Consider the following 14,597-nt stretch of genomic DNA (forward strand, 5'->3'; position numbering starts at 1 on the left):
CTCCCGGAGCAGGGCAGGATGGGGATGACTCCCAGGCTCCACAGACTCTTCCTTTTCTCATCTCCCTGCCCTGCTCTGCCACTGTGGCACCCCAGAGAAGGGCTCTGCTACCTGCCCACTGGTGCAGACCAGAGCACAGAGTCATTCCCAGCCCCATTCCTCCCTGACTTGGCACAGGCAAGCCAAACCTTCCCTAGCCTTCCATGGTTTCCTTCCACTCCCTTCTCAGGTCTGTGCTCTGGCTCACACAGCTTTCCTTTTTTCCTGGAGTCTCCTCTTTTCCTCTGAGCCCTTGGTTGACCCTCATGTTGCCTGTCCATATCTCTTTCAGCTTAAAATTCTCAGCAGCTCCCCAGCACCCGTGCATGAAATCTGTATTCCTTGTCTTGACATTCTAGGCTCCACGTGGCCAGGCCCCTACTGCAGCCTCTGCTTCCACACCCCCCTCCAACCCTTTGCATGCTCTAGTTCTCACAATGTGTCATGTTCCCTCCCACTCTGAGCCTTTGCTCATGCTGTTCCCTCTCCCAGGAATGCCTCGCCCCACTTTTGGTTGTTAGCTCAGCTTTTGACTCCTTCAGGAGATGCTCCCTGAATACCGGCCCACCTTCAGCAGGTCTGTGTATCTCTACTGTGGGCTCTCATAGCATCCCACACACTTAGCACTCTTCATCAGAGTTGACTGCAGATCTGGTTCCTGGCCTCAGCTAACTGTGGGAGCCTGGAGGGCCAGGGATGGGTGTCTTATTGGTCTTGCTCTTTCTAACATCCAGCCCAGAGTGAGGCATATGGTAAATGCTTAAGCAGGGCTTCAGAAGAAATGAAATGTCAGCCACACTCTCAAGCCAACTTCAGGGTTTTTTGATGTGTGTATTAGTTTCCTCTTGGTGCTGTAACAAATTGCTACAAACTCAGTAACAATGGAAATTTAGCTTCCTACAATTCTAAAGATCAGAAATCTGATGGGGCTCAATGTCACTGTGCCATCATCAAACTGTGGGTGGGTCTGCATTCGTTCTGAAGGCTCTAGGGGAGAATCTATTTTGTTGCCTTTTCCAGTTCCTGGGGCCTTTTCTATTTTCTTTGGTTTCTGGGCTCTTTCTCCCTCTTTGAAGCCAGCAGTGTTGGGCTGAGTCCTTCTCATGCTACCATCTCTGGGGTTCTCTCTTCTGCCTCCCTCTTGCACTTTTAAGGACCCTGGTGATTACATTGAGCCCACCTGGAAAATCCAGAATGATCTCCCTATTTTAAGGTCAGCTAAGTTAGCAACCTTAATTTCATTGCAGTCTTAATTCCTCTCTGCTGTTTTAGATAACAACACATTCATGGGTTCCAGGGTAGGATATGGACATCTTTGGGTGGCCACCGTCCTGCACATCACACTAAGGAAGGAGCTGGAGAAGCCAGTGCCACATGAGGAGAGGTACCCATTTGTAAGAGTCTAAGAATGGATTAGGACCAAGGGCAAAAAGACAGTCAGGGTCAGAGGATGATTTGATGCAGGTAAGAGAGTTTTAGGGAGAGCCAGAAAGGGATTCCTGTCTCTTAACGGTCAGTCCTGCAAGTGACAGAAACCCAACAAAACTGGCTTTGAGCAAAACGTGATTTACTGACCCATGAGACTAAAATGTCACAGGTGAGAATTCCTCCAGGTATGGCTGGGTTGAGGGTCAGAGGATGGGCCACACCTCCATTATCCTCTACCTCTCAAGGTTTCCCTCCATCCTGGCATCTTCAGCCCACAGGAGATGACAACATGACAGCAGCCATGGCCACTTCTGGTCCTCCAGGTGTAAGTTAACCAGAGCTCCTGTCACATCTCAGTAGGCCTCCCTGCCCCTCCTTGCCTTGCCTGGGTCTTGTGTCTAGCCTCCAACCAATTGTGGGGCCAGGGGATCGGATTTCACCCAAATCCTGAGTAAAGAACAGAGGAAGAGTGGGTTCCTAGAGGAAATTCTGGGGGCTGTTTTCCCAGCTGGGTGATGCTCCCTATGTTCTCTGAGGGAGGAGGGATGGGGTAGCAGAGAGAGCACTGAATTAAGAAGAGACCTGGGTCCCAATTCTAGTTCCACTGCTAACTTGCTGCTGTGTGACTTGGAGGCGAGTTACTTATTAACCTCTCTGGGCCTGGCTGTAGAATGAGGGGGTGAAGTGGGATGCCCTCCAAAGGTCCTTAGCACTCAGAGGCCTTTCCCATCTGTTTAGCCCATCTGTTTTCTTGGGCGTCTCGATACTAGTAGTAAAGATCCTTAGAAAACCGGTGGTTTTTCTGTAGGGGAAATTGTGCAGAGTAAAGCCAAGTTTGGGATTTGAGGCAGGGCCAGGGAGGTGGGCGAGAGCACGTGAAGTGCTGGCTTCTTGGGAGAATTGGGGGCCTGAGAAAATGGCCAGGGACTATTGAGATTTAAGGCTTGTCTGTCACCGGGGTCAAACATCACTCTGCTTGTATTGGGCTTAGCATGTGTCCATGGTTGGGGTGATTGTGTGAGCTGGCTGTGGTCCAGACTGGGGATCAGAAGCTGTCAGCAATAGATGGGGCAGATGCCATCAGCTGGTGAATGGGGGACTGGCCACACGTGACTTCTCAATTATTCCCGTCTAACATATTATGTAGTTCACTTATTCTTTTGTTTCTTGTCTGCTTCCTTGGACTAGGATGTCAATTCCATGAGGACAGCCACTTTCTCTTTGTTACCTTGAGCTCCTAGAACAGTGCTCGGCACATCGTAGGTGCTCAATAAACAATCATCTGATTGATGCAGAGATAGGTGCATGCAGGTGAGGCCAATGCTATGTGCATTGGATTACCAGTTCATCCATCTTGACGCCCATCCAATCCCCCTGGAGAGCTTGTAAGAACCCCAATCCCCAGGGTACAGCCCTTACCGATTGAGTCAGAATGTCTGGGGGCCCAAGCCAGGCATTGGCATTCCTAAAAAATCCCAGAACGTCCCACTTGCTGCAAAGTTTGAGAGGCACTCACTGTATTAGACTGCGTGAAGCATGGGGTGTGGGGGGCCTGCTGCCTCGTGAGGACACACACAGTGGTTTTGGGTGGTAGGATGGAGACTTTTTGTCCTAGATCTCTATCACATTCTCCGGACACCCGCCACGGAGGTGATTACTTTGCTCTCAAAATGGATTTTGGCCGCGAGTCAAGAAGAGCTTTCGCTTCCTAGCTAAACGATGGCAGATCAATTTGAGGTCTCGGCTGGAGCTGCTGATTAGGGCTGGCAGCCAGGGAGCCCTCTGGCTGTCAGAGCCACAGCAGGACTCAGCCAGGCCTTTGAGAGGACGTGGAAGGCAGGAGCTGGGGGCCAGCCGTGGGGTCCAAGAGCCCAGCCTTCTCTTGGGGGGTCTGGGAAAACTGGTTGGGGCTGCTGTCCAGTTTGGAAGTGCAATCTCCATTTATTGGGGCAGCAATATTAATGTAATAGTGTTAGTCATTGTTTACTGAGAATTTGCTATGTGCTGGGCGCTTTAATGCATTTGTGGCAAAGCTGGGCAGTGCAAGTATTATAATCCCTTTGTATGGAGGCCCTGAGGGGTAAAATAATGTGCCCAAGATGAAATAGCTTCAACATAACCAGTCAGACTTGTAGCCAGGTCTGTTTGGAAAAAAACCAGTGTTTTCTCACTATGCTCTGTTGTATGTCAGTGTGTGTGTCTGGACTCCGAGCTCCCATGACCATATCAGGTTCAGGTTTACAAGGCAGCACCTAGCCCAGTGTTTAGCCATGGGGATGTCCCCTGGGAGGAGTTTGCTGAAGGCAGAAAGGAATGAGGTCAGGTTTGCTGAGTGGATGGATGAATCAAGGAGTATTTGCTGACTAGGGGCTGAAGGTGGGCTGAGGTATGCACTGCAAGTCAGGCAGCCTCCTGGATGGCCCCCAGCCTCCAGTGACCTTCCCTCCTGCTGTCCATGCCTTGTGAGGTATACCCCTGCATGGAATCAGAGCTGGTCTGTGTGACCAACAGAATACTGCAAAAGTGGTGGTGTGGCTTTTGAGGCTAGGTCATAAAAGACAGTGCATCTTCCTCTTTGCTCTCTTGGACTACTCACTCTGGGAGAAGACCAGCTCCCTTTTTGTGAGGACACTTAAGAAACCCTTTGGAGAGGGAGCCTTCTGCCACACAGCTGGCACCAGTTTGCCAACAGTGTGACTGGACCATCTTGGAGGTGGATCTTCCAGCCCCAGTAATACCTTCAGATGAGACACCACAGCTCTAGCTGACATCTTAATTGCAACTTCGTGGGAGACCCCAATCTGAAACTACCCAGTGAAGCCACTCAGAATTTTTGACCCCCAGAAACTGTGAGAGAAACATAAATGTTTATTGTTCTGAGCCACTAAGTTTTGGGGTAATTTGTTATGCAGCAACAGATAACTAATACACATTGCTAAGTCTCTTTTGAGCTGATGAGGGCTTCCTGGAAGAGGCAGTTGTTCCCTCCTGTCCCAGCTTCTCACCTGTGACTCCTGTCTCTCAGCTTCTTTTCTATGTATTATGTGAAATGACGCAAGAGTTTGTTTTAAATCCAGGTTATCAGTTTACTATTTGAATGACTTGAAGATTTTTTAAAATTTAAACTTTATTTTATTTTTTCATTGTTACAAGATTTATTATTTATGCACCACATCCAGTACTCCATGCAATACGTGCCCTCCTTAATACCCACCACCAGGCTCACCCAACCCCCAACCCCCTCCCCTCCAAAGCCCTCAGATTGCATCTCTTAAAAGGCTTATTTGAGAGAGAGAGAGAGAGCAGGGGTGGGGCAGAAGGAGAGGGAGAGAGAGAATCTCAAGTGAACTCCTTACTGAGCATGGAGCTCAACAGGGGGCTTGATCTCATGACCTGAGCTGAAATCAGGAGTTGGATGCTCAACTGACTGAGCCACCCTGCTGCCCCTGGATGATTGTCAATTTTTATTGAAATTAACTCTTCTCCTTATCCTTTTTGGTCCTTCTCTCTCCTTTCCTATTATCCTCTTCTTGTTTGTCTTCTTCAGTCTTGCCATAGTAATAGTAGTATTTTGTTGCAATGGCTATCATTGTTTAAGTAACTGTTATGTGCCAGGCGCTGTGCTAGGAGACCTACAGACTTATTTTATTTAGTTCCCTTAATGCCCCCAGGGGTGATGATGGGGGAATTAGGTATTATTATAGTCTTTTATTTTATTTTTATTTTTATTCCAGTCTATATAACATATAGTATATACTCATTTGTTTTAAATAGATAAGGAAACCAAGATCCAGAGACTCATACAGTCAAGACCAGACAGAAGGAATCAAGATTCCTAACCAGGGTTGTCTGAAAACCAAAGCCTATACTCATGCCCATCATATGCCTCTACTTCTGAGCCCCAGTGTTGTCTTCTGTAAAATGGGCATAATCCTGACCTCACGGATTCTGGTCAGGATGAGCAGAGGTGGTGCCTTTAGAGCACCAACCCTGTTATGGCATGGCGCGGGGGCTTAGTGAATGGAGGCTTCCTCTCTTTTCTTCCCTTTTCTTCCCTCCCCCCTTACGTATATTAAGATGGGCTACCTTAACCCTCATATAGACAGGATCATGGTCATTGTGAGAGAAGCAGGGAGTTGAGGAGATCAGTGGGCCTGCCCCAGAATGGGGTGGATGCCAGAACTTGGAGTCCAAAGAAATGGTAGCACCAGCAGGTCTGGGCCTACCCACTGAGGCTCCCTTGTGCTAACCCTGTGCCTGGGGCAGAGAAGTGATCACCCAGCTCACACAGAGATGAAGGAGGGGCTGCAACCTGCATTCAAACCTGGGTCAGAGCCTGTGAAGAGGCTGTCATGTAGAGATGGCTCCAGCTGGAGGATCCCAGCTGAGAAAACATTGTCTGGGGGTGGTGAGGGGTATTGAAATATCTCTTAGATCAGGCAAGAAGCCCCAATTAATTACGAGTGCTAAGTGAGTGACCTGGAAGCAGAGTTTTGCAGTCAATTAAAGGGATGCTGGAGGAAGCTTCATTAAGCCCTGGCTCCTGGCAACTTTTGGTTTAGGAGAAAGAAGGCCCATGTCTGACTGTAATGAGCTCTCCCACACTGTGGGGAATGCAAACAGAGAGTGTCCTCTACCAAAGATGGCACTAGAGAGACTCTTGGGTTGCATAGCAGGATGGATTCTTGACTTCCTCTGCTTTTGAGCTTGTGGTAAAGAAAGAAAATGGTCAAGACATTGCTCCATTGGGGGCATGCAAAGTACGGTTTGTGGTTTTCCTCTTTCTCTGGTGTAGACATAGACTGGCCACTAGACTTTGCCTCACCTCCAGGTGCCTCAAATCCAGAAGCCCCAAAGCAAACTCATTATCTTCCCCCAGACTGGTCTCCATCAGCTTTCTAGATCCTGGAGAATGGAGCCTCCCAATGTAGAGACAGACTTTGGCCTCAACTCCTTCCTCCTCCGTGCCTCACATATCCAATCCTCAAGTCCTGCCAATTTGGCCTTCTGTGTAGCTTCCCCACCCCACCCTGCCCCACCCATTTGGCTGCTTCTTCCAGGCCCTTTGCCATTGCTTAAATCCAGTCCTCACCATCTCCAACCTTGGCATTGTACTAGCTCCTTCCTGGAGACTAGTTCCTCCTCCTCACAGCCCTAATGATCTTCCTCAATCAACACATCTGATCATAACCTCTGCTTAGGATCCTCCCATGGCTCCCTATGGCATGCAGGGAGAGCATAAGCTCCATCTTCTGGCACCCTGGTTGATGTTTCAGGCTTTCAACTTTTTACCAAGAATGTAATACGCTCCTGCAGACGTCCCCTGTTTCTCCCTCCCTGACACCCACCACCGTGTTGGACTACTTTTGTCTCCTTTATCCTTTGCTTGTGCCAGGCCCTCTGCTCAGAGTGCCCTCCTTTCCCACCAAGTTGACTTCTCATTTAAGACTCATTTCAGACGTTGCCTTCTCCAGGGAGCCTTCCCCAAGCACCCCAGTTTACCTGCATCACTGCACGTGTTATAGTGGCTGATTGGCCTGTTTCTTCCATTAGCAGGTTCCTGGTGGAAGGGGCTGTGTGATTGGTGTTCTTGGTGCCTAGTACAGTACCTAGCAAGTTGTGGGAACTCAGTAAGTGCTATTTAAGAGGGGATTAGGACTGTGAGGAGAAGACCTTCAGGACTGAAAGTAAGAAGATGCTAGCATTTCCCAAGTAGGCAAAAGGGCACTGTGGGGTGCCACTGAGTGGAAAGGAGGGGCAAGGCAGACAGAGGAGAAGGATCTGAGTGTCTGGGGCTGGATTATTTACCAGGGACCTGGGTCTTGGGAAGGCAGTGCCTGGCGTGCTGAAAGAACATACATGGACTTCCAGGGAGGCCCAAATCCCTCATGTTCCATTTCTCTCCAATCTCCAGCCGTGGAAGGCCCTCAGAGCCAAGCCCCTGGCTCTGGGAATGGTCTCAGTCTCACAGAAACCTGGGGGGAAGCCCACTGTTGGCCCTTACTCTGCTCCAACACTATTCCTCCATCACTTGGGACCCTATGGTAGATGAGATTTGGTTCTGGCTCTTTGGAGGCCCTGTTCAACTCCTGCTTCTTTGTAGGGAAGGGGGGGAGTTGCTTCAGCCTCTGAGAGGGCCGACTCTAAGATGTCCCCCAGTGATTCCTGCCCTGTTATTCAACCTTGTGTAACCCTCTTCCTATAGGCATGGCAGGGCCTATGACTTCTAACCAATGGAATATGGCAGAGGTGGTAGAACGTCACGTCCTCAGTCAGGTTATATAACACTGAGGTTTCCGTCTTACCAGCTCTCTGCCTACTTGGCTTGCATGCTTTGATGGAGAAAGCTCCCCTGTTGCGGGCTGCTCTAATGGAGGGCCCCATATAGTGACAAACAAAGGGCAGCCCCTGGCCAATAGCCAGCCAGGGATTGAGGCCCTCAATTCAACAGGACTTAAATCTTGGCAACAATCATATAACCTCGGAAGTGGTCCTTACCGTCTGTTGAGACCCCAGCCCTGGCCTGCACCTTGACTGCAGCTTGGTGAGAGGCTCTGAAGCAGAGGGGCCAGCCCAGTAGTGCCTGGCCTCCCGTGAGAAACTGAGATAATAAACATGTGTTGCTTTAAGGCACCAAGTTGGTGTAATTTGTTAAGCAGTGGTGGATAACTAATGCAGTGTCCTGTTGCGCACAGAGCTCCCCTGACTCTAAGAGTCTAGGAGACTACCCTGGGGGTCTAGCCCAGAGTGATGGGCAGATCTGGGAGAAAGGCAGGATGCGTGATGTTAGGGCATAGCAGAGAGAGGAGTCAGGTGCTGCCTCCCCTCCCCCTACCGTCCAGTGGGTGCAGAGAGCAAAAGAAGTGACTGTGGCCACCAAGAAGAGATGGAGATTGGTCACTTGGACCCAGAGTCAGCATTGGGGCTCCTGAGGACCCACTGCAGGCTAGACTCTGCAGTGGGTGCTGGAAGGCATCGGGACACCAGTCAGGACAGCACCTACAGAGCTCCAAAGTCAGAGGGAGACACTGCAGCAACATAAATTACAGTAGAATTTGCAAGGTGCCATTCATTGAATGCTTGGCACACAGTGCTGAGAGTGTGAGTTTGTGACCCCATTTACTCCTCACAACTGTGGAGGTCAGAACAATTATTATCCCATTTTACTTGCGAGCAAACACTCAGGGGGGTTAAGTGGCTTGTTCTAGATCACTCTGCTGGATGACAGAACCCACCAGCAAACCCAGTGCTGTCTGGGCACAGAGCTGTGATGCTCTGTGTTGTGAGCACAGCAACCAACTGCTGGGGGAAGGGGCCTGGGGGCCTGGGGGCTGTGTCAGGGTGGGCCTCACTCAGGAGATGACATCTCAGCTGGATCTTGAGAAGTTCAAGTATACTGGGTGGGGAGGAGGGTACTGTTCATTTCAGGCAGAGGGGATAGAATCTATAAACACGGAATGGCAGGGTATGTGTGAGGGTAGGGGGGCTTGGCTCCGAGTTGGTTAGGTCTGACCTAGCAGGTTGGGGTCATGTCATACAGGGCCATTTTGACGATTTTGATGTTATCCTATAGGTGGGTGCTTCCCTACAGACCACTGAAGGGTGTTGTCTAAGAGCATGACATGGTTAAGTTTGTGTTTTGATGAGTCTTCCAGGTGGAGTTGGGTGGTGGGGAGAGGATGGAGAGAGGGAAGATGTGGAAGCTGGGAGACCAGTGTGTGAGGAATGGGAGGTGCTAGCCAAGTAGAGAAAAAATGAGTCCACCTTAAGGCAAGACAATGGTGGAGGCAGCCAAGGCTGAAAAGGGGTTCTGGTCTTGTGCTGACTCAACAAGGCCTGAGATGTGTCTGTGTTCAGGAGCAATACTGTATGTCCCCAGCTCCCACGCATGGCCTGGCAGACATGAGGAACTCCCTCAGTGTTGGTGAGATGAACAGTGACAGACCTTTGCCCATCTGTGGGACTTGGCTTCATGTTGATATGCCAGTTCCTGAGGAGCGTTCGGAGAGGGATGGCCAGAGATGGGCTGTGGGGTGCTGTGACCAGGTTGGGACACCAGCTCCAGGGCTTTGTTGAACAGCTGACTTTGAAGGGCAGGAGGTGAGTGGCCCTGAATCTCTCGGGCCAGCCTTGACTCCAGCCTCAGTTGATTTCTGGGGTCATTTCCAGTGTCCCGGCTAGCAGTGTGGGTAAAATGGAAGGGTTTCTGGGGCCTCTTGAGCACTGTGGCTCAGCTCCCTCTCACCTCAGCTGGTGCCTTGTGTCACCCTGGTGATGCCAACAGACAGAAGAAGACAGACAGACCAAGAATTGCTGTACAAGGTCTTTTCTTTGTTGTCGTGGTTGGTTTGGTACATCTTAGCATCTGCGTCATACAAAGGGGGGAGCAACAGCCATGGCTTTTGGTCAGATTCAGGGGGCATGAGGGGGTGCCCCTCCCCTCCCCCCAGGCACTGACACATTTAAAGAAAGCAGAGCAACAAGGACACAGCACAGATGTGGGAAAGGGATTCCCCCGCGAGAGCAGGATGGTCGTCCTCACCTGAGTCTCACTAGAACCCCCACCCCAGAACCAGCACAAACACCTCCCATTCTCTCCCCAGGGAAGAAGTAGGGCAGCCGGAGCAGGGAGGGGAGTAGGGGACACGTGTGGAAGGTATGTCCTCAGGCCTGGGAGACATACATCACCTGAGCCATCTGATCCCCAGCTGCCTGTCCCATCAAGGGCATGCAGGACCCTAGGTTGGAGCAGCTGGGTGGTGGGGCGGGAAACTCTGCCAGCTAGGTGCTGGGAGCTCTCAGGGCTGTGGTTCTGCCCATATCCTCTAGCCAGAGCCTGTAAGACAGCTTCTTTGCCCACCAGCTGTCCCACCTGAGAGCGACCTGGGTTGCTGAAATACTTCTGTTCCCTGTCTCTCTCTCCCTCTTCCCCTGCTGCTTCCTTCCCTCTCTTGTCTTTCTCTCTCACACACACATACCCCTACTTAAGAAAGTCTGTTGACTTCCTGCTTGCCTTTGGGGGGACCCTACATGGTTTTGCTGGTAAAGATACCTTCCAGGAGCCGAGGCTGCCCATGTGTGCAAGTCCTGGCTCACTGCCCGTACCCAGCATGGGTGATCCAGAGAAGAATTCTCCCTCATCTCTGCTGGTGAGCTCCCAGGCATGCAAGTCTGGCCGTGGTCTTCCCTGGCAACCATGCCTGCCCACCGCAGGTGCTGCCCACTCCCTTGCATCTCATTGTTTTCACCGTATACAACTGATTGCTCCTTCTTAGTTTCCTAGCTGGAGAGTGTCTCCCTGATATGTTGTAAGTGTGCACTGAATTCTGGGACTTCTCCCTCTGCATCCCTGCCTCCTAAGTGTATCACAGGCACCTCTGTCCCACTTATGTGTGGCACACCCATCCCCCTCCCATCCGGTGGATCACACACACCTCCCACCCCAGGTACCTCAGGTGAACATCCCTTCCCTGCCAGAGCACACCCCACACATATCTTGTTCCCTCTCTCCCTCCACATGTGTGTGTTGCACACAACATCTTCACTGGGTCACACGTTAGCTTCTTCCCACAGTTAGGTCTCTATGAGGAATGATAGTCATCATGCCCCCTGGATCGGACAGTGATCACCTGGCAGTGGTTGGAGGCAGGTGTGCCCCATGCTGAACTCCTCCCTTGCTATCACCTCCAGGAAGTCCTCTAGTCCTGCTTCTCAGGAGTAGACCTGAGGAGTCTGGAGGAGTCTAGGCCATACCTCAGACTAATCCAGCCACCCTGGAGGGCACTCTTATATGGAGAAAACCCTGAGCCAGCTCTGGAGGTACAGAGGGGCTGTGGAGACCACCAGGGACATCCTCTGAGGGTCCCAGAATATCTGACATGACTGGGTTCCTCTGCTTACCTGAAGCTTCCTGAGCCTTGGTCTCTGCTGCCCATCTGGCACTCTCTGTGTCCTGGCACTACCTTTGAGATCGATGGGCCCCTGTCAAGGAGGGGACGTTTTTGAACACTTGGAATCCACATCTGTGTCTAGGTGGGGCTCACAGATAGGGTCTGGGGAGGCCTGGGGCCCCTGGACTGGGCCCTGCCTATTTCTGTCCCAGGACCCCGAGGGCTCTAGAGAATGACCATCCTGCCCAGGAAAAGAGACACAGACAAGCAGACAATAGGGGTGCGAGGTGGCTCCCCATCACAGACACAGGCACAGACACAGGCCCCCTGGATGGGGGGCAGGACACAGGGGCACAGGGGAAGGGCCGGGGGCGGGGGAGAAGGGCAAATCCAGGGAGCTGGAGCTGCTGGAGCCCTGCTCCCTGGAGAAGGGACAGACCAGGGGATTTTTCTGGTTCCCTAAACATATGGATTGTTTTGTCTCGTCTTTAAAGTATTGCAGTCTAACTGATATGGCTTTAACTATTGGAAACGGACAGAGAAGACACGTGTCTCTCTCTGAAATAAAAGCATAAATCCACTAACATGGAAAACCTGCAGAATGCAAACGGGGGTCAATGGGGCAAGAGCTTCAGGGGCAGGCAAGTCGCCCCCTCCCTGGGCCCTGCTTTTGGGGTTGGCCCTGGTGGGGGCCCAGCATGGCTTCTTGGGGCTCTGCCAGGGTCAGTCCCAGTGGGCTTCTGAGGACCTCAGGCAGAAGCCCCCCAAGGGTGGGAGGACTCTAGGCCAAGGACAAGGTCTCCTGTTGGATGTGGCCACCTGTGACCAATGGTTTTGGGGCTAAGAGGGGAGCATCTTACCTATGTTTTTTCTCCCCCAGCACTCATTCTGCATCCAACTGCCTATTCAGAGCTACACACGTGCACACGACAGTATCAGCACATCTGACATTCTCTCAAACACATACTTCCACCACATCTAACACATACCCTTCTCCCCAAACACATGCCAAGCTGACATGTGCAAACCCTACCACACATACAAGATGGCTAGAAAACAGATACGACACAGTCTCCATCCATACACACCCCCTCAAACAAGCCCACGTACACAAGGCTGCCTCCCACACACGATCCTTATCTAACACAGGGATGTGATTAACATACACACACAATCTTAAGACATACGTACACTGTAACAACACACCTATAGGTACAATCTTAGGACACACAGTTGCTGATGCAGTCTCTGCCACACACACTTATGTGTGCATGGACACACACTTTCCTCTCTCATTTGCTCCTTGGCCCCCCCGTTCTTATACAACTGACTGAGCAGGAGGCCTTGACAGTTTGGGGTGGGGTGGGGAACAAATGTCATTTTCACACATCCCAGAGGAGAGTTTGTTCTTGGCCAATGAAATGAATGGACAGATGCCTTCTGTCAAGTGGGAACTGGCTTCTCCCCAAAGCCTTGGGGCTTTGGCCAGGAAAGGTCCTCCTGGGGACCATGGGGCTCTGGAAGCACATGGACAGGATAGGGTGGGAAGAGGGGTGAATAGGACTGGGGGCAGCTTGGCTATACCAATGGTGGGGTCCCATGGCATGGGCCACCGCTGCCCAATGGCTCCAAGTATTTTCTGGGGCGGCCTGGGTAGCCCCTTGGCTGGGAAAACTGGACCCAGCCTGGCAGTGGGGCGCCAGGACCCAAGTGGAAGAGGGGGAAACAAGGGGCTGCTCTACCCTGGGTCCTCTCCAGAGATGAGTTAAAGTCCAAAGAGGATCCATTTGGAGGGACTGGCTTGGCAGGGGCTATGCCTCTTCAGGTGGGGTTGGGAGAGGAGTGATCCTGGGTTGGGTGCCATCTCAGGGGAAGGAGAGAAGGAGAGCCCCAGCCTTCTGCCAAGACCTAGGCCTGGCCAGAATACAGCAGGGCCTCTCAGGCTGGGCCCTCACAGGGCAGGCTTATCCTGACTCCCTTCCTCAGAGCCAGGCCACTCAACACCCCTGCCCTGACCTGGAGGCCCACTGTGGGTCAGAGGCCGAAGGTCGGCATGCTGGGCAGGGTTGGAATGTGTTATTACTTTGGCTGGCTGGGGACAATGGTCCTCCTGGCAGTGGGGTGCATGAAGGAATGTATGGGGGTTACCACACTAGCATAGACCTTAGGCTTCCTTCCGGAGGGGCCCTCAGTACCTCTGACACTGGGTTCAATGCCCCCTTCTGGGGAGGGGAAGCTGTGTTCCCTTTTTCAAGCAATTTGAAGTGAGGTGGGGGCTGGATACCCCAGGATGAAGGGGGTGTGAGAGAGTGCTGAGAGGGAGGAGTCCCTGGCCGGGGAAGGGGGGCAGAGGTCAATTGAGGTTTTCCCCTTCAGAACTGAGACTTAACTGAATAAAAAGAAAAGAAAGAACCAAAAAAAAAAAAAAAAAAAAAAAAAAGGAACAAGTGGAGTGGGAACAGGGCAGGAGGGCCGGTTACTTCTTGAACATGTCCTGCAGTGGCCCCGGGAGATATTTGAGCACCGTGTCCAGGATGCTCTCCTCCTCTTCCTCCTCTTCATCCCCACAGCCTGCAGGGATAGCCTTCTTGGGCCTGGTCAGGCTCCCCTCACAGGGCTGCTCCAGGGCGGCCTTCTCCTCTGCCTCCTTCTCTTCCTTCTTCTTCAGCCCATACTGGGGAGGAGGAGGGCAGACATGAGCATGAATGGGGCAAGGAGAGGGCTGGGTGGGTCTCAAGGTCATGCAGGCTCAGCTGGGCCGCTCCTGGAAACTCCCCAAACCTCAGTCCTCTCATCTATAAAATAGGGATAAGGATGCCTTCCTTATGGGGTTGTGCCTGTTCGTAACAGATGCTCCATAAGCGTCCGTGCATGGGGTTTCCTTTAAAATTAATACCTGCCCCTAGTAACTTCTCTGCTCTTCTGAAATCCCCCAAGATTTGGCATCTGAATGTCCTTCCTTATGTTTGGATGACAAAACTTGATCTGAGCTCATGGGAGGCTACTTATAGCCTTGATTTTTTGCAGTGGTGAGACTAGACTCATATACTGAACTGTTTGGCCGAGGATGACAGCTGCAAATCCACTGAGAGTGAGGTGCAAAGGTAACAGGTCCTCAGGCACTACGGTATTTTCCTAAAATTCCCAAATTCTGGATTGCAAACATTCGGTCTCCAATGTCTCAGGTACAAGATTGTGGACCACAGCCGCAAACATTAGGGAGCACGTCTCATGGGCATT

At 51.6% G+C, this 14,597-nt stretch overlaps 1 protein-coding gene across 2 annotated transcripts in view; it reads right to left on the reverse strand.

Annotated features, from left to right (window-relative positions):
• Window positions 1–9,777: 9,777 nt before the first annotated feature.
• CPLX2 (complexin 2) overlaps window positions 9,778–14,597 on the reverse strand; it is an 82,276-nt gene continuing 77,456 nt past the window's right edge. For both annotated transcript variants that reach the window (XM_082723206.1, XM_082723207.1), the window contains one exon: window positions 9,778–14,031. In XM_082723206.1, coding sequence (XP_082579332.1) covers window positions 13,834–14,031 — 198 coding nt within the window. In that variant the 3' untranslated portion in view covers window positions 9,778–13,833. The remainder of the gene's footprint in view (window positions 14,032–14,597) is intronic.

The sequence above is a fragment of the Mustela nivalis genome, assembly GCF_964662115.1.
Source record: "Mustela nivalis genome assembly, chromosome: 3".
NCBI classification, from domain to species: Eukaryota; Metazoa; Chordata; class Mammalia; order Carnivora; family Mustelidae; genus Mustela; species Mustela nivalis.